General features: G+C 32.4%; 2 protein-coding genes across 10 annotated transcripts in view; both read right to left on the bottom strand.

Moving 5' to 3' along the window:
- LOC106083452 (neurobeachin) overlaps window positions 1-4,888 on the bottom strand; it is a 414,708-nt gene extending 409,820 nt beyond the window's left edge. For all 6 annotated transcript variants that reach the window (XM_013246475.2, XM_059367989.1, XM_059367990.1 and 3 more), the window contains exon 1: window positions 4,576-4,888. In XM_013246475.2, the coding sequence (XP_013101929.2) occupies window positions 4,576-4,794 (219 nt within the window). In that variant the 5' untranslated portion in view covers window positions 4,795-4,888. The remainder of the gene's footprint in view (window positions 1-4,575) is intronic.
- A 164-nt stretch (window positions 4,889-5,052) lies between these two features.
- Window positions 5,053-18,875, bottom strand: part of LOC106083454 (uncharacterized) — an 88,687-nt gene continuing 74,864 nt past the window's right edge. For 2 of the 4 annotated variants that reach the window (XM_059367991.1, XM_059367992.1), the window contains exon 3: window positions 5,053-5,179. In XM_059367991.1, coding sequence (XP_059223974.1) covers window positions 5,057-5,179 — 123 coding nt within the window. In that variant the 3' untranslated portion in view covers window positions 5,053-5,056. Of the gene's footprint in view, window positions 5,184-18,875 lie in introns of all 4 variants that reach the window. The other 2 variants (XM_013246483.2, XM_059367993.1) reach the window with 2 other exon arrangements.

Genomic DNA, 18,875 nt, shown 5'->3' with positions numbered 1-18,875 from the left:
ACCGTCCCAAAGGTGATAAAAATGCGTTCAAAACAGGGCTCCGGATTTGCGCAATTTTTACTCAACTGCGATTCTGGAAAGGTTGCTCGGCTCCGACTCAGACTCCGGAGTCGACTCAAAAATTATTTTTTTTTTTTTTTGAATTCTTAAGCCAAAATGCTTTTATAACAAACAAAATAATTTTCCTAATATTTTATGACCATTTCCATGTTTTTAAAGAAATTTAAAAAAGTGATGCATACTTTTAGGTTAAGTAATATATCTTTATGAAAACTATTCCACTTCAATGCTTATTTTAAGTTTAAATAACCGTCCCAAAGGTGATAAATATTGGTTCAAACCAAGGCTGCGGGGTCGAGCAATTTTTACACGACTCCGACTCCGGGAAGATTGCTCGATTAATTCTTTAAATTTAAAAATATATGCTTTTTTAGCAAAAAAAAATATTTTACTAATATTTTATGAGCATTTACCAAAGAAACGTGGGTTTTAATGACTATTTTCTAAAAAATCTAAAAAACGATGCATACTTTTAGGTTAGGTAATAATTCTAAAAGAAACTTATTCAACTTCAATGCCAACCCAGGACTGCGGAGTCGAGCAAAAAAGTCTTTTTATTTCCTAAGACAATATGCTTTTATAACAGAAAAAAACAAATTTTCCTAACATGACCTCAAAAACATGACCTTCTATGACGGACATTTTTTGTTAACTAGTTTCATTCATCTACTTTACACCAATTCAAATTTCATCAGATTACCTCTTTCTTTACTTAAGCTAGAATTTCTTTAAGACTGTACTATTCCTAGCTATTTTTTTACCAATTCGTCTTTAATGAGTTAAGTCAGTTCAACCATATTCCTCCATCCGTTCCGAATTCAAGATAGCGTTCGGGCAATTGAGGCTATCCGCAAAAAAATGTTCAGAAATATTTCCTATTGACGTAGGTCGTTGGCCGTTGCAAATTGGTCATTTGTTCCAGATTGATTTTAATTTATAATACTAAACAATTAAAAAATATTTAAATATTGTGTCGTACTACGTTCCTGAATATGAGTACGGACTCTCAAACTTGCGAAAACTGCGTTTATTCGAAAAACCGGTTTTTTAATATTTTTATACCCTACATCACTACTGTCGTACAAGGAAGAGAAATAGACCCATTAACAAGCATACCAATCGATAAAAAACAAAAATTTCTCGAGCTATGATTTAAAGGCAGCAAATTTAAATACAACGGTCTACAATAAAAATAACAACATTTTTTATACCACAAAATTTTTGAATCAATTTTTTTTTTTGTTGAAAATTTTTTACTTCTTTGGCCGGAGTCCAATACTATGGCTGACTCTAATATTTCGACTCAGCAGCCCTGGTTCAAACACATTGATTACCATCCCCTCCCATGATTTTTTTATTTAATTTTTAATTAAAACCACTTACTCAGTTCATTCGTTTAGGCTCTATAATAAATTTAGTTTTTACAAATCCACTCACCTGTAAAGAAAAAGAGAGAAGATACAAAATAAATATTAATTAGCATGTACGAAAAAATATTTATCCTATTTTACAATTTTATAAAATTATCCCTTAAACAATTAATTTAATCCGCCCAAAACAAGTAATCCTTATATTTTTGAAAAAATTGCCAGGTATTACTATAAAGCTGTAATAATAAAATTTCAAAAACCTTAAATTGCCCCATATCCATTTCACACTCATTACACCCCAAATATTACCCCATGCTTCAAATTTGCCACTCATACTATGCTTACCAACGCGTATAACATATAAATTTTAGTTAGTGATCCTAAAAGTATGCTTCCAATGTATTTTCAAATTTGACCCTAAAAGTCGGCAGCACTTAATTTTTTCTCATACATTTTTAATGAATAGCTTTTACCTTCAATCACCCATACAAAAACACTACAGAATGGAAAAAGAAAAATTTCCAAAAAAAACCAAATGAAAGGAAAGCAGCATCGAATATCCACATGATTTGAATAAACCAGAAGTTGTTAAGGGTGAACTATATACATGCATGTATGTGTGAAAACACTAACCGTGGACGGTAAAAATTCATTTATGACATGTTAATAGGAATTAAGAGAAAAAACCGTTGATTTTACCCTCTCCACATTTGATACAAAACATACAGGTCTTGTAAAGGTCTAGAGAAAAAACATGTTTGAGGTTTATCGCTTTTGGCCCTGTTTTTGACAAGGGTTCTGTTCATTGAACCTCAATTTTAGGCAAATGTGTGTTTCACTTCAACTACAAAGAGCCTTATAGTAGTGCGGATATTTTATGTAATAGGGAAATCATAAAGGAAGTTGGTTTAAACTTGGAAAAACGGAGATGATGATGAGGGGGTGTTAAAGAGGATTTAAGAGGGGAGAGAACAATTAGAAAGAATGATACTTATAGTAGCCATTTGATTTCCAAAGGAAGAAAAATATCAATTTATTAAACGTTGTAGTAGATAAAAAAATTAATATAATTTTTGAAGCATACTTTTAGGATCAAAGTTTTGAATTTCCCCACAATTATCTACAAGAGCTCAATGAGTAAGTTTGTCGGATATTAAGTGTTGCTTAAAGACTTGAATGAATGTTAAAGGAAAAAGAAATGCACAACCTATAACTTAGTTGGTAGCAAATTCGAATACGCAGTGAAGGTGTCGAAGTCCAATTTCCACCATAGCTTAGTTAGTGCCAACATTAAGCGAAGAGATGGACATCATAGTAATAATCAAAACTTTTAGAGAAATGGTGATGCGGCGTGTCTAGTCCAAACGACGTGCTGCACTGCGACACCACTTGGAGAGAAGTTTTTACATGGAATAGTACCTCACAAATGTCGCAACCTTGGCGTGTAGCATTATAGGCGGACACGCTTATCTCTGCACTGCCGTGGCCTCCAAGAAAATTTAATAGTTGAGGGAAAATATTTAAGATATATGGCCAATGGCTTTCAATGTAGACGAAAAAATAAATTTTATAATGTTTTATCCAAAAAAAAACTTTAATTTAAAAATTTTGCAATCACTTTTTTGACGAAATATATATAAATTTTCCCACCATCACACAAACCAGGACAAGCGGGTGAATTTCTCTTACTACAAGGAATTCTGATCGATTTAGTCAATTCTAGGCACAAATAGCACGAATTTGTATATTTTAAAAGCATACATTTAGGAATACAAATGCAATTTTTCCCCACGATCATCCCAAACAGAAACAACGGGTCTGTCTCATCAAGAAATGCTATGTGATAAAATCAATATATCAAACAATTTGGGACAAAAAAAAATTAATTTTTTAAGCATACATCCAGGAACGCTTATAACAAGGAGTAATAAATGCTTGTACAAAAATATCAAACAATTTGATTCAAAAATACCAAATTTATAAAATTTTAAAGCATACTTTTAGGATCACAAAAGTAATTTTTCCACGATCACTTCGTTATGTAATTGGTAACAAACTTCTCGCAGAACAAGAACTGCCAACAGTTTTATACAATTTTGTTAAAAAAAAGTCAACCACCAACCAGGGTGAATAAGTTTCCCTCATGTCTAGTAGTGTTAAAAAGTTAAATCAATTTATTAAAGAATTAGGTTAAAAAAAAATTAAAGGTATATAATGTAAGGCATACTTCTAGGAGAAACTCAAATGAATAAATTTAAAGTGTACTTCTAGGAGCACAAATGCATATTTTCACAATCATCAAAATAGATACAACAATTAAACTTCTCATCATAACAAAGACTGCTGCCCCATTTTAATCCATTCATAAAACTATTACATGAAAAGATAAAATCTATAAATTTTTTAAGCATACTTTCAGGAATTTAAATGCAAATTTTTTCCATTAAGATAAAAAGGAAAAGCGATCTCATATCAAGGGGTACTGAATAAGTTAGTTCATCAAACAATTTTGTTGAAAAAACACCCAAATTAGTAAATTTTCAAAACACACTTCTAGTAACTGTTCCATCAACCATCGTCTAAATTATCAAAGGGTCAATTTCTCTGACATTGAGGAGTGTAGCGAGTTTAATCTATTCGTCGCACAATTTGGTTTAAAACCTGAAATGCATACATTTTCAAAGCATATTTTTAGGACAGCAACTGTATACCCAATATGAACAGCGAAAAAAATGTTCTAAAATTAAGCAGGTGTGACCCATTTGAAACCTTTATGAAAATGAATTTAAAAAGCATACTTTTAGGATCAAAATGTAAATTTTTCTCCAATTATCCCATTTAGTAGACGCGGGTAAAGTTCTCTCATTTCAAGGAGAGTTACGCGATTTAAATGCGTATTTTCTATAGAGAGTTAAAATTCTTTCAAGTCTCGCTACCATCCAATTTGGAGATTACCACAACCAAAATGGCAATTTTTCGCAAAATTTTTAATGAAATTAAATCTGTTATAAAGACATTTTAAAATAAATGTTTGAAAATTTCAATATATACCCTAAAGTTTAAAATAATTTTAAATTTGAAACATCAATATAGGCTTTAAAATTATTTGTTTTTGTGTTTTCGCTTCGTTTAAGTCTATACTTACCGAAAATGCTTTCAAGAACACTAAACACTGTATTATGCCCTCCATGGTGTCGCCGGTTAAACAAAATGTCCCAGTCAAATGTCTACCTTTGCGACCCACTGTGGCAGCTGCTAGCGAGGCATGCACCAAGGCGCGCTGTTGGCCTTTTGTTGTCGCAGTATTAACACTAAGAGCGCGCGGCAGAGGTGCCGCACGCATTATACGCTCCAAGGAGTCCATAATTCAAGAGTGGAGCCAGGCAGCAACGTTAAGCTTAAGTATTTTGCAAGGATTATTTCACTGCAGTAAGTGATGGTGTAAAGCTACAGTTTTCATGTTGCCTGGATTTTTAAAGATTTCGTTTTTATAATTTGTTTCAGTAGTACCAAATAAACCTACTCAGTAGGTGTTGTTGTTTTACTTCGAAGACTTTTTGTTGTTTATTAAGAGTTGAAATTTTTTATTTCAGTTGTTTTTTAGTTTTATTTATGTTTGTCATTTCTTAAAATTGTTTATATTTAATTTTTGATTTTTTAAAATATTTACATATTTTCTCTAATTTACAGTATTTTAAAAACTTTTTAATAACGTTCAATTTTTGTTTCGTTTTCTTGATCTGAGGAATCTAACTTTAAAAAGAGATTTTCAAGAGAAAACAAAAAAGAATTTTATTAGATTTTTTTTTTATTATTATTTAATAAATATAGTCAAGCATATTTTTTGTTTGTTGTTGTTGTTTTTATGATGAGATGAAATGAGTTTTTTTGTTTGTAGATTCTTTTGTTTTTTTGTTTTTGAAGGGAAAATAAATAAGAAAAAGCACACATTTTGTTTTTGTTTTCATTCTACCATTTTGTTTTCATATTCTTTTTAATGGTCATTTATGATTTTGACATTATTCTTGACTTCCGTTCAGCACATTTAAAGCATTTTATGGTATTTCCTCTTTATGAGGGGTGTTAGTGTTAATAACGCTTAATACCTAAAAGTAGGCAGTGTTTTTTGGTGTCTATTTTATAAACACATTTCCCTTATATATTTAATGTAATAATACTCATAAAGTTTTTAGATGTAAGAGAGTAATATGTTTTTTTTTCTTGGCGACGAGGGGGTGGGTCTTTGAGAGGTTGCAGTCTTATCAACTTAAGGCATAAATCCCAGGAAATTGAGACTTTTAGAACAACAAAAAACAAAGTTTAAAAGTAATTTGGCCAACAATTTCATGACCTTATAGAATAGATGATGTGTTGATGTCACTTGTTATGAGAGGGGTTGCTTGTCCGGGATGGTGTAAAGGAATAAAGTTCTAATGCGAGTAAATAAAAACAATGAGATAACAAAATTTATTAATAATTGCTGTAATTTCTCCAATGTTTTTTTCTTTTTACTGCATTACAAATCGGATTTGACATTTAAAACAAAACTTTTTCTGAGACCAACATCATCGTATCAGACACCAAAAACCAAAAAGTTCTATAAAAGGCGATACGAGTTCTTGGTTTATGACTTGCAACAACAAATTGTTATCGTTTCATAAGTTTTTAATTGAACAAAGAAATGTTGAGAGGTCATATAAACGACTTTTAAGCAACAAAAAGCGATGCGACACAGGATTATGGGTTTTAGGAACAGAAATTATATTCAACGTTGCCATTTATATATTGAAACACAATCATCGCTATATAAATCAATAAAAATAATTTATTTTCTTAGTGTGGCGGGAAAAGTACGTTCTGACACTGGTAATACTCCTGGCATACTCCATGAAAAATCTACTAAAGAACAGGGGCAAACTTCTCACATATCAATGAGTGCAGTTTCAAAGTTTAGGCTCAATAATAAGGGGCCTTCTTTTTATAGCCTTGTATAAACGGCGTGACGCTTTGCGACACCTCTTAGGACAGAAGTTTTATATGGCATAGTTCCTCACAAATGTCGCCAGCATTAAGAGGGGGAAAACCACCGCTGAAACATTTTTTATGGTTTCGCCAGGATTCGAACCCAGGCGTTCAATGTCATAAGCGGACATGCTAATCTGTGCACTATGGTGGCCTCTAACTAACTGCTTGATGAAAGTACACCATCGCTGAACATCTTTTTTATGGTCTCGCCAGGATTCGAACCCAGGCGTTCAATGTCATAAGCGGACATGTTAACCTGTGCACTACGGTGGCCTCCAACTAACTGCTTGATGAAAGTACTAATTGTCCCGAAGATATTAGGGAGCAATGGCAAATCATTGCCCACTCCGTAAATAGAGCCTCAACATCCGTACTTGTGTATCGAAAACCTTCTCAAGGAACCCATGTTACTAACAGGAGTGTCAAAAAGTTACTGAAGCCAAGAATGCGCATACAGGGCAACTTTATAACCAATAGCAAAACGCCATGGAAAGGTGGGGTATTGGGAGAAAAGAAGAGAGGAGAAAAAGAGAGAGAAGAAAAGAAGGGAGGAGAGGAAAGAATCGAAAATAGAGACACGTGAGTGTGAGCGAATCGATATGTTAAGGAGCCAGAATGAAGCCCAAACATTCTACCAAAGTTTAAAACATCACACCGATAGTATAGGCACATCCTCCTACAGAGACAAAGAAGGAAATCTGATAAAAGATACAAGTAGACTGCTAAGGATATAGACAAAACACTTTTCCCAGCTGCTGGTATCTGATAATGATGGCCATGAGTAATATACAGTACCTATTTATATAACCGATGATGATACAGAATATTTATCTCCTAGGCAGAAAGAGGTCCATGTATCAATGACCCGACCGAAGAACAACAAGGCAGCAGGAGCCGATGAGTTGCTCGCTGAACTATTTACACGCTAATAAACCATATGCATCAGCTAATCAGCTCGATCTGGCTGGAAGGACGCATATCCGATGATTGGAACCTCAGCATATTATGTTCCATGCACAAGAAAGGAGACAAGACAGAATGTTCTTTCTAAAGAGGAATAAGTCTCGAGGGCGTTTTGTGTGAACGAAGGAAACCTAAAGTCAAAGAGATAATTGGGCCCTATCAATGCGGCTTTAGACCTGGTAAATACACCATTGACCCGATATTCGCACTGCGCCAAATCCTGGAAAAAACCCGAGACAGACAAATCAACATCAACCATCCTTTCGTTGACCACAAAATCGTCTTTGACAGTCCTATATATCAAAGGTATTTCAAGCCAAGTCCGAGTTTGGTAACCCAGCAAAACTGATATGATTTTGCAGGGTGACACTCAGATTTTTCGATTATCAATATGAAGAAAATTGGGGGAAAGTTTTAATGTGCAGAGATAGAAAACCAATAAAAAATAGGATGACTATGAAGATTCCTTATGGAGAAAAGTTGAAGGTAGGTTTTTTGTTGTTGTTGAAAGTTTTTATAACTCAATAGAGAGAAACAATAGCGCCGTTGCAGCAGTTGCCCAAAATGATAAAACAAAAATAAGTAAGAGCGTGCTAAGTTCGCTTATATACCCTTCATCATGGATCGCATTTGTCGAGTTCTTTGCGCGGTATCTCTTTTTTAACAAACAAGAAATGATGGATAAAAATTGTTATGTTATTGGAGCTATATCAAGTTATATTCCAATCCGAATCATTCATAAATTGAATGTTGAAGGCCATAGTAGAAGTCATTGTGTAATATTTCAGTCCATTTGAATTAGAATATCGCCGCTCAAGAAGCAGAAACGTTTGAATCGACCGATTCAAACCATACTTAGTACAGTTATTCGAAGTCATGACAAAACACTTTGTGCGAAATTTCAGCCAAAGTTCCACTGGAAAAATTATAAATCTCCAATGCAACATTGCCCGAAACAACCAGTGCTATGAGTGTGCGATCGAAGTTGTGCAAGACTTATACAACTTCTGCCGCAACAAGGAGAGGGTGAATCTTAGTGGGAGGTTCTAAGATTCACCCTCTCCAATGAAAATTTGAATATTTAACTTCTTAGTGTGTTTAATGATCCTATGTAATGTTACATAAATGTGGCTCTTAAGCTTGGATAACAATCTCACAATAGCGGCCATCATTCACAGTTACGTTACGATTCGCATCATCATTGAAGAAGTACGGTCCAATGCCGCCAGCCCATAAACCGCCCCAAACTGTGACTTTTTCTGGATGTATTGCTAGCTCTTGCAATGCTTCTGACTTCATTCCAATTCTGCTTATTTACGTACCCATTGAGCCAAAAAAGGAGCTTTGTCCATAAAATAGAAGAAGCTCGCGATGAACTTCCTTAACAGAGCACGCATTTTGGTAATAAAATTCAATAATTTGCAAACGTTGTTCGTTTCATGGTTAAACTATAAACCAAACTGAAGATGTTTGATAGTGAAACAAAACACGAAACGTGCGTAAGCTGTTTTAACCTTTGTTGTCAAAAGAGATAATAGCTAAAAAGTGCCGCTTTATATAAGCTTAAAGTGACTTCCAAAATTGCCCAAAATGATGATATAAAAGTTTTAAAAACATTTGTGCGCGAGCTTTTTTTATCGAGACACCCTATTTGTAAGATCTTATCTAATCAAAATAAAAGGTCATCCAGTCCCCTGTTCCATAGTGGAATGTTCATGGGCAAAATTTGCAATTTGCAAATATGATACAGCGATATGAGATTGTAAACAAGTCATCACCCTAGTACACATATCTATTAGGGAGTGGTTTTTTAGGGTGGCGGCCTCCCTGGGTCTTGACCTCAAATTGTTATATAAGTTTCGTATTTTACTTTCAAATACAATACCTTTCGTTTGAGTTCCTATTTATCACAATCGGCCTACATGTTTATTTCAGGCTAGTTTTTGGGTTGGGAAGGCCATCCTCTAAATATATACTTAAATTTCGTATTCTACTTCTAAATACCTTTCTTTTGATACCCATAATGCCGCAATCGACAAATATGTCCGTTTGGGTGGGTCGTTCCCCCCAGATTATTTGACCCCAATTTTGTAGACAAATTTTCTGTTATTGTGTTACCAAACAAAAGGACAATTCCTTACATCGGTGCAACCATCTCCGAGATTTGGCGTTTTTCAAAATTCGGATATAAAAAACTGTGCTCAAAAAATGTGAATATTTCATGGAAATCGATTCAGACGTTTTTGACTCCATAGGTAACATACAAACAAACAGAGCCCAAGGCTTTAACTTCTATATAATAGATGCTAATGCAAATTTTGCCCATGAACGTCCTACTAAGGAACAGGGGCAAACTTCTCACATATCAATGAGTGCATTCAAGTTTAAGTTTAAATCGACTCGGCTCCTTTTTATAGCCGAGTCCGTCCGAACGGCGTGCCGCAGTGCGACACCTCTTTGGAGAGAAATTTAACATGGCATAGTACCTCACAAATGTTGCCAGCATTAGGAGGGGAAACCCGTCTCTGAAAAATTTTCTGATGGTCTCGCCAGGATTCGAACCCAGGCGTTCAGCGTCATAGGCGGACATGCTAACCTCTGTGCTACGGTGGTGATAATTTCGGTAAATTATTTCGATAATTAAAATCGATATTCAGAGATATAGATTAATAAATTCGATATCCAGAGATATCAATAAATAGATTCGATATACAGATATATCGATAAATATATTCGATATTCACAGATATCGATAACTACATATGTCGATAAAAACAATTTCCAACCAAAAAAAAGGCTTACTTTATGTTTTTGAGCTACTTCGGTATTATTTAAAAAAAGATTAAAATTGGGCAATTGTTCTAAACCTAAAAACCATTCGACACTTTAAAAAATCGCTTAAAAAAAATCGATAATCAAAAACATGGCTTATCAACTTTGATACGTTACAATCCCAGATAGCTAAGTTGATAGAAATCTTGGATTAACAGTACAGGAGCTTTTGTCAGTCACTTACATCACCATCATCTCAATGGACAAAAAAAGTTTAAGTGAGTCTGATTTTAGTATAACCCAAAAAGATCGATAAACATCGGCCTGAAGTTTGGCGAAACAACTTTGATATGTTATAATGTCGATAAGTCCCAGATAGCTATGTTTAGAAATGTTGGATTAATAGTACGGGAGCTTTCTCTCACACATCAGCATCATCTCTATGAACAAAAATAGTTTATTTGAATCTATTTTAATAATAATACAAACCGCTAAACATGGTCACACAATATTTTAGTGAATCTATCTTGTGCAAGAACCATCAAGAGCAAGACATTTATAATGCAACATTCCCTAGCTTACGAAAGCATATAGAAATTGCAAGAAAAAAAGTCAAGGAGCATTATGTAATTTATTACATAATTAAGTTTTTGAAGTGACTTAAAGTATGCAATATTATACATAATATTCCAATTGCATATTAATATGCAATATTAACTAAATTCATATTCAAGAGCCTTGAAGTATGCAATATTATTAATAATGTTTTAATTATATAATTTAAGGTCTATTACCTTTAGAGGCCATAGCTAAATTAGAAAAAAAATATCAATTAAAACCTTTCATGTGAAACCACCCGAAATACTCAACATCAAAGGATTTTAATGTAATAACAATGACAATATAACTTATTTATGAGTTTTTTTTTAGTAAATACCACAAAACCATGAAAGCTATCGGTAGCTTAAACAGACAGCCAACGAAAACATTACATATTTAAAGATGAAATGACATTTTCCGGGTGGTGCTTAATTAAATTAATTCCGCAATTTACTCTTTGAAGTAGCATGGGGCAAAGGACTCTTTTGCCTGATTGTTTGTGTATGTCAAAATAAGAACGGCGAGTCACCACACACCTAATTCATTTTTCCCCAGTGATTTTTAACCAACACCATAATCCTTTTTCAAACACTGTTGCTATTCATGGCAGTTGGGAAAAAAAAAACAACCAACCTACTCCTTTATTTTATGTTTGTTTGGTTTTCTATCATGTCCTGGTCTGAGGATCTGTTCATTTACTAAACACATGGAAAATTACGAAAAGGTGGGTGAATGCTTAAAAAAACATACCTTTGTAGATATGAAATTGTGTGTTCTATGTGTAGAAGTGGGCGTACATGTAATTCTTGTAGCTAGCTTCTTTTCAATTTAATACCATTTTGCATTAAAGCCTAAAAGTATGCTTTGATTTACACATGAGACTATGTGAAAAGAATATCATTATCATTATCCTCACATTTCCATGCCCTAGTCAAGCCAAGTGAGTGAGTAAACAGTGAGTACACAAATAAATTGAATAAAATGCCTGTAAACCAGGTTTATACATTATTTTACACTTGGCTACAAAAGCAGTACGAAAAATAAACACCAGCTCCCCTTGTCATGGGGTAGCACATTTGTGAAGCAATTGAAATAGGCGAATTGGAGAAACTGATAAAAAATAGCTGGCAACACTTTGCGGCACTTCGAGAATGTTGGAAATGCAACAATTTAGGACTATTCTAGATTACAGTAAATGGGTGACCATAATACACTCAGAAAAAACATAAATCGAAGAAAATTTTTAGCTCACAAAAGGACAGAGCAGGGTTTTATAAAACTTTCACTGACTTCTTTAAGGTTATGGCTGACCAAAATGAAATAAATGCCCAATAGAGGAAGTTTTCAGCTACCACAGGCTAAACTAGGTTTTTATTAACATTTGTATCCATTTTTATAGGACATGGATCGATAACCGCATATAAATGACTCAAATATACTGAGAAAAATTATGAAGTAAAATTTTCAGGTACTACAGTTTAAAGAGAACTTATTTACCGTTGAGGAATTTTGTTTTAAATTAAATAATATTGTTAAATCATTGTTTGCTTATTACAAGCGCAGATGAAATTTTTCATAGCTATGAGTACATCATTTTTCCTTGAGTTAATTATTAAAAAAAAAACTCACCTACAAATGTTTAATTTCCTATCCCTTCACATTTCAATAAAATTGCTACGGATAACTTTTCCCTACACCCTTGAAATTAACTACCTTTATAGCTAAAGGTTTGTATTTTGTGAACTCTTTTTTTCTGGTTAAACCAATATTTGCTTTAACCGCTTCATTTACCTTTGTTTACACTGTTGCCACCTATGTTTTTTCTCCCATCTACCTTTAGCTTGATCTCCTCATTTTCACTGTGTTCAAAGAAACGTCAAGTATAACATAAACAAAACTTTAGAAAAAAAGAAAAACCAAACATAAACGTTAATGGGAAGGTCCAGTCGTTGTTACAGTTGGACGGAAAAGTTAACCAAAGTTTTAACAAAATTTCAAACAGAAAACATATATAAAATAAAACTTTTATACAATCGGATATTGTCCGGCTGCACACCGTAGGGTTCTCTGTTTCTATAACAAATAGAACAACAAAAAACGCTATCTTTAAAGTTGAGCAGAAAAAAGGGGAATTGTGGCTAATAAATGTTAATACTCTTAAGAGACATAACAATGGAATTCAACTTAAATTTATATTTTTTGTAATTGGAGAAACATAAACCGTAGAGTAAATATGGACATACTAGTCCTAGTCAGTCCTTCCGTTCGTCTGTGGACAACTCGATAGCGGTCGAACATATCCGCTTGAAATTTTGCACAGAGATTTCTTGTTGATGTAGGTCGATGGGGATTGCAAATGGGTCAAATCGGTTTAAATTGAGATATAGCTCCCATATAACCCTATCTCACTTCTTGAGCCCCTACATGCCACAATTTTTGTCCGATTTCACAAAAATTTTGCACGAAATGTTCTGATAAGACATCCAACAACTGTGCCAAGTACGGTCCAAATCGGTCTATAACCTGATATAGCTTCCATATAAACCGATTAGACTTCTTGATCCCCTAGAAGGCACAATTGTTATCCGATTGCGCGAAAATTTCGCATGCAGTGATTTTCATGACTTCCAAAAACTGTACCGAATACGGTCCAAGTCTGTATTTTATCTGACTCAGTTCCCATTCCTCGATTATCTCGATAATCGGTTCGTGGAAGCTTTTAATAGTGCCTGGTTTGGCAGAAATTTAGTACTCAGAGTAAAATTATGCACTTCAATTAAATGTATTTTGTGTAAATTTTTAGCAGAATCCACGGTGGTGGGTTTCCCAAGATTCGGCCCATCCGAACTTAGCACGTTTTTACTTGTTATAAGCAAGTTTGTACAAAATCTTTGAAATTTACCACTAACAAAAATCAATTCACCACACCTTAACTGCATTAAATTTCGACAAAAGAAGTTAAGGCGAACACTATTCTTGACATTAAAGCTAGTTTTAAAGCATTTTTGGTTAACTTTTTTGCTCTTCGGTCAAAAAAAAATATTTTTCTGCGAAAATTTTTCTCAAAACAGGATTCTATGTTTTTTTTAAGTTATCTCAAAAGTTTATATTTAGAAAATAAGAATAGAAATTTTTGTCAAAATTTTATTTCTGTGTAAAACTTTGTACAAAATGTAATGTTCATAGAAAACGTAGTACAATTGAGCTTTAAAAAAAAAATTTGTGTTATAATTCTATTTCTGTGGAATTTTGCAAAATTGTATTTCTTTACAAATTTTGTCGAAATATTACCTGTTGAAAAGTTGGTCACAATTTCGTCCAATTTTATTCCTATAGAAAATGTTGCTGTTCTGCACATAGCCAAACTGGCTAATTGGACGAATGCGTAAATTGGATAGTTCCATATTGTTTTATGCTTTGAAAACTTTTGTCTGATGCTCTCACCTTGAACTCAGGCGTTCTCACCTTGAACTCAGGCGTTCAACGTTATAGGCGGCCATTGCGCTATGGTGGCCTCCTAAAAAATCTTCACCTAACTATCCATATTTGCAAAATTTTCGAAATTCATCACTGACATAAAGAAACTCACCACGCCTTACTTTTTGGTGGTTTTGATTAAGGAAGTTAAACTGCACATAATGTTTCTACTGAAAACTTCGAAAACATTTCATTCTTCATAATATTTTGTAAAGTTTTGTTAAAATTCTACATCTGTAGAAATTTTGACAAATATTTATTTCACCAGAATATATTGTCAAAATTTCATTTTTAAAAATTTGTTATTTTAGAAACTTTGGAGAAAATTCATAGCTAAATAAAATTTTAGAAATGTTTATTTCTTTAGAAAATTTGGTCAAAATTTCTCTACAAAATTAAATTACGAATTCGTTTTTATGAAACATTTTGTTGCTACCAAACATTACAAAACTTACTTATTTGATGAAAGAAAATATTAAAAGGTAGTATGCTTATTGTGCTAAGGTTTCATCCACCCCAATTAATTTAAACTTTGGGCACAAGTTTCTATAATAAATAGTAAAGAAATGTTAAATAAGGGTTTCTTTTTTTAAATTTTCACCTAAAAATCCATCTTAGTAAATTTTTTTAAATTCACCACTAACAAAAAGAAATTCACCACACCCAAATTTTCAGCTATTTTGATTAAAAAATTTTAGCTGTACTATATGGTAGCCATTCAAGGGACTGAGAACGCGTTTTTTATGATTTTTTTTTTAATTTTTTCGTTGGAAAAATTTTTAATTTTTTTATAAAAAAAAATTTACCTAAATATATTTTACTATTTATACCATATTTCACTGGCTTATAAAAAGTTTTCAGCGGTGGTTATCTCTTCCTAATGATGGCAACATTTGTGAGAAACTATGCCAATTGAAAAAAATTTAAATGAAAACTTCTGCGGCACGCTGTTTGGACTCGGCTATAAAAAGAAGGCCCCCTATCGTTAAGCTCAAACTTGAAATCGGACAGCACACATGTATATGTGAGAAGTTTGCCCCTGTTCCGTAATGGAATGTTCATGGGAATATCCAATGTCCCAAAATTTTTGAAATTTACCGCGAACAAAAAGAAATCCACCACACTTAAATTTTTGACTATATCAATAAAAGAAGTTCCGTTGCAGACCATCCTGAAAATTAAATCAGCTTTATCTGAATTAAGAAATATTAAATTAAGTCATCTTTTTGAAAATTTTCAATAAAAAATCTATTTTAGCAATATTGTTGAAATTCACCACTAATAGAAAGAAATTCACCACACCCAAATTTTTGATTATTTCAATTAGAGACTTTAAGCTGTACTATATTTTAGCCATTTTAGGGACTTATAATGCGTACCTCATATTTTTTTCTAATTTTTTCGTTGAAAAATTTTTTAATTTTTTTAAGAAAATTTTGTATAAATATATTTTTCTATTTATACTATATTTCACTGCATTATAGGTGAACCAAATGTCGCGCTTCGAGTAGTCAGTAAAATGCTTTGACAACATTACAAATTGCTTAAGTTTTTAAAAGTAATGTGTTATCCTATTCTTTAAAGAAAATTGTCAAAATTTTATTTCTATAAAAACTTTTAAAAAAAAAATTTAAATTGTTAATATTTTGTAAAAAAATTTAAACCGCTTGAAAATATTTCCAAAACTCTATTTTTTAGAAAAAAATTTAAATTTTTATTTTCAATGTACATTTGCCAAACTTTATTTCTATTAAGAAATATTATTTTTATAGAAAAGTTATTCGAAATTTCGTTTCGTTAAACAAATAAGCTTATAAAAAATAAAAATAAAATATATAAAATAGTCTCATATACTTTCCTATTTCATTTGATTTTCGCTTTCCCTTAGTTTTATAACGTCTCCTCTGGGTTCACACGCTCCAAAGGGAAAACATTTATTTTCAAGAGCCTCATCATTTAGTCCCCTAAATTCGCAAAACAAAATTTTGGCGCTTCATGAACCATATTTAAATTATTTAGACTGGAAAAGGGTTTAAGATTATGCTCAAGGCTTTTAATGAAAGCCATGGCTGGTACCCCCTCAAAGTATGCCATTATTCATATGCTTTAAACAATTTCATAAAGTTTATGTTGGCCCACATACAAACATACGAGCAACCCCAAAACCATACAACTAAGTTGTAACTAAAAAATTTGTTCAGTATTTATTAAATAAATTTCACCCTTGGGCATAGTGTAAGCCCTGCCAAGATTCTCCTCCACAACCAACAAAACGCGCACATATTTTAAGATTATAGTACACTCAATATATAAGTTTTGCTCCTTGGCTGTTCATTTAAGGCAGCAGATGAAGGAAACCAAAAAAAAAAAAAAAACATGCGGGGCAGACTAAAGAAGTCCTTTTTGTTGGCTTGCTTGTGCATCATTAGGGAAAGGTCAGAAATGTAATCTTTTACCCAGACGGCTTTTAATAAATTATAGTAATTTATATAATTTCATTGGGAATCGAATAAAAAAAATGTACAGGGGTCTTAAAAAAGGGACGAATTTATGTTGTGTAATTTAAGATTGATGTAAACCGGCCAAAGTAGTGAATTAATGTAATTTCTTAAAGAGTAGGAGAGAAGGATAACTAATTGCCAAGGAAATGTTGCGTAATAACAATTAGCGGACAATGAATAGTCACAGTAGAAAAATATATTTTTAAGAGGTTCATACTTTAAATCACTTGTTATGCAAGCATTTAATAACCCTAAGACAAATGATGGACTCACAAAATGAAGAGAATAAACACCACATGGATAAAATTTAAAACATAATTCTGGGGGTTAGAAATATCAAATAAGCTAGTATATATTTAGGAGAAAAATATCATGGAATATCTAATTTATGTCGAAACGTGAAGTTGAAGTTTTTTTTTTAATCATGTCGAAACGTGATTTTTCAACTATCTTCGAGAAAAATTTTTGTCAACATTTCATTTCTCTAGAAATTTTTCGATTATATTTTACTGCATGAAAATTTCATGGATATCTTATTTCGGTACAAAATATGGTAAAAATTTGATTCTATAGAAAATTTCGCCAAATTTTTTTTGAGGATTAAACTAAGGCATACTTTAGGGTGGAAGAAAATGAAGCAATGGCTAATTCATATTTAAGGAAAAATTTTTGTCAAAATTTAATTTCAGAGTAAGTTAAGGGGAAGAATAATTATATAAGAACTTTATTGTTATATAAAATATGTTGATTTTCTTCATTATATTTTACAAAAAAAAAAATTAAGAAACAATTACAGCATAACTTAAGGGGCAAAAAGAAAAAAAAAACTAATGTTTACTAAGTGACAAAAAGTTGTCCCTCAAGACACTTTGGGGGCAAGTTTTTTTATAAGATCTGTAGACCATTTTGAAAAATCCTTTGATATAATACTCATTGCATTCAATCCATCAACATTTAGGTGGGTCATTTGATGAAGGATTTCCCCAGAGAAAGTCTTGGTAAATGGAAATCTTCGTTCCCTTTTTAGAAGATTTCCTCGAAATATAATTTATCTAGAAATGGTTATGAATACTAGATTGTCACAAAAAATACCACCAAGCTTGAGCATCCTAAAAATAGATTTTTTTGCTTATTATAAGATAGTTTTGCTTATTATTGTCTTTGAACAAAAAATGTGCCAGTTATGGGCTTACCCCATCTTTAAACATTTGACGGTCAAAAGTTCGCCACCCTCAACATGAAATAGTGCTGTTATCTTCCCTAAACCTTAACAAACAGATTTTTTAACATATTTTTTTTACTCTCCTCTCACAAGTGTTCTAGCCAAAGGCAGTTCAATTTGACGCTTATGTTATGTTAGACATTATCATGAAATGCTTCATTAATTTTATATTATGTAATTAATTTCCAGAGCAAAATAACGCAAAACATCACATCACTGTTGCCAAACAAAACAAAAAAACAACACAAACGAACGAAAAACAGATTCCCAAAACATACATCCGGCAATGTTATGTATGTGAAGTTTGTTTGCAACGCTTTTTTTTTTTTTTGTTTTTTTTTTATTTGGTTTTGACAGGCATGGCAGACTGGCTGCCTTTTTATTGCCACATAAAACTAAGAACGTAAGCATAAGGCGGAAAATAAGACAGCAAAAAAACACACACAGAAAACACAAATGTCGAAAAATTTCTACAAGTTGCCGTAGGGAGGAAGGCCACAAAACGAAAGAAAAACGAGAGAGAAATTATGTGTTTAACTGCATAAAGATATTAAAACAATTTTTAAAGCATACTTTTGTGTAAAGGGAAAAATGTCTGTAAATATAAAGCATACTTTCTGGCATACATAAACTTTGAGTTCGCTGGAAAAAATTTTTTTCCAAGCAGATCTCATTTTTTTGAGTTACAACGGATTTGGTTAAGAAAAATTTAAGGAAATGCATGGCCAAGATTTAAGTCTTAATATAAATTTGAGACTTAGTTTATAAAATGTTTGAGGTAAATTATGAAAATTTCAAGATGAACATGGAAAGTTAAAATTCGGATGGAACTTTTGTTGAGATTTGGAATGGTAGGGTGGGTATTAGTTGTGTAATTTTAGCAGT

This window comes from Stomoxys calcitrans, chromosome 4 (assembly GCF_963082655.1).
Source record: "Stomoxys calcitrans chromosome 4, idStoCalc2.1, whole genome shotgun sequence".
Taxonomy (NCBI): Eukaryota; Metazoa; Arthropoda; class Insecta; order Diptera; family Muscidae; genus Stomoxys; species Stomoxys calcitrans.
The sequence above is the reverse complement of the archived record's forward strand: the minus strand, read 5'-3'. Positions and strand labels throughout refer to the sequence as shown.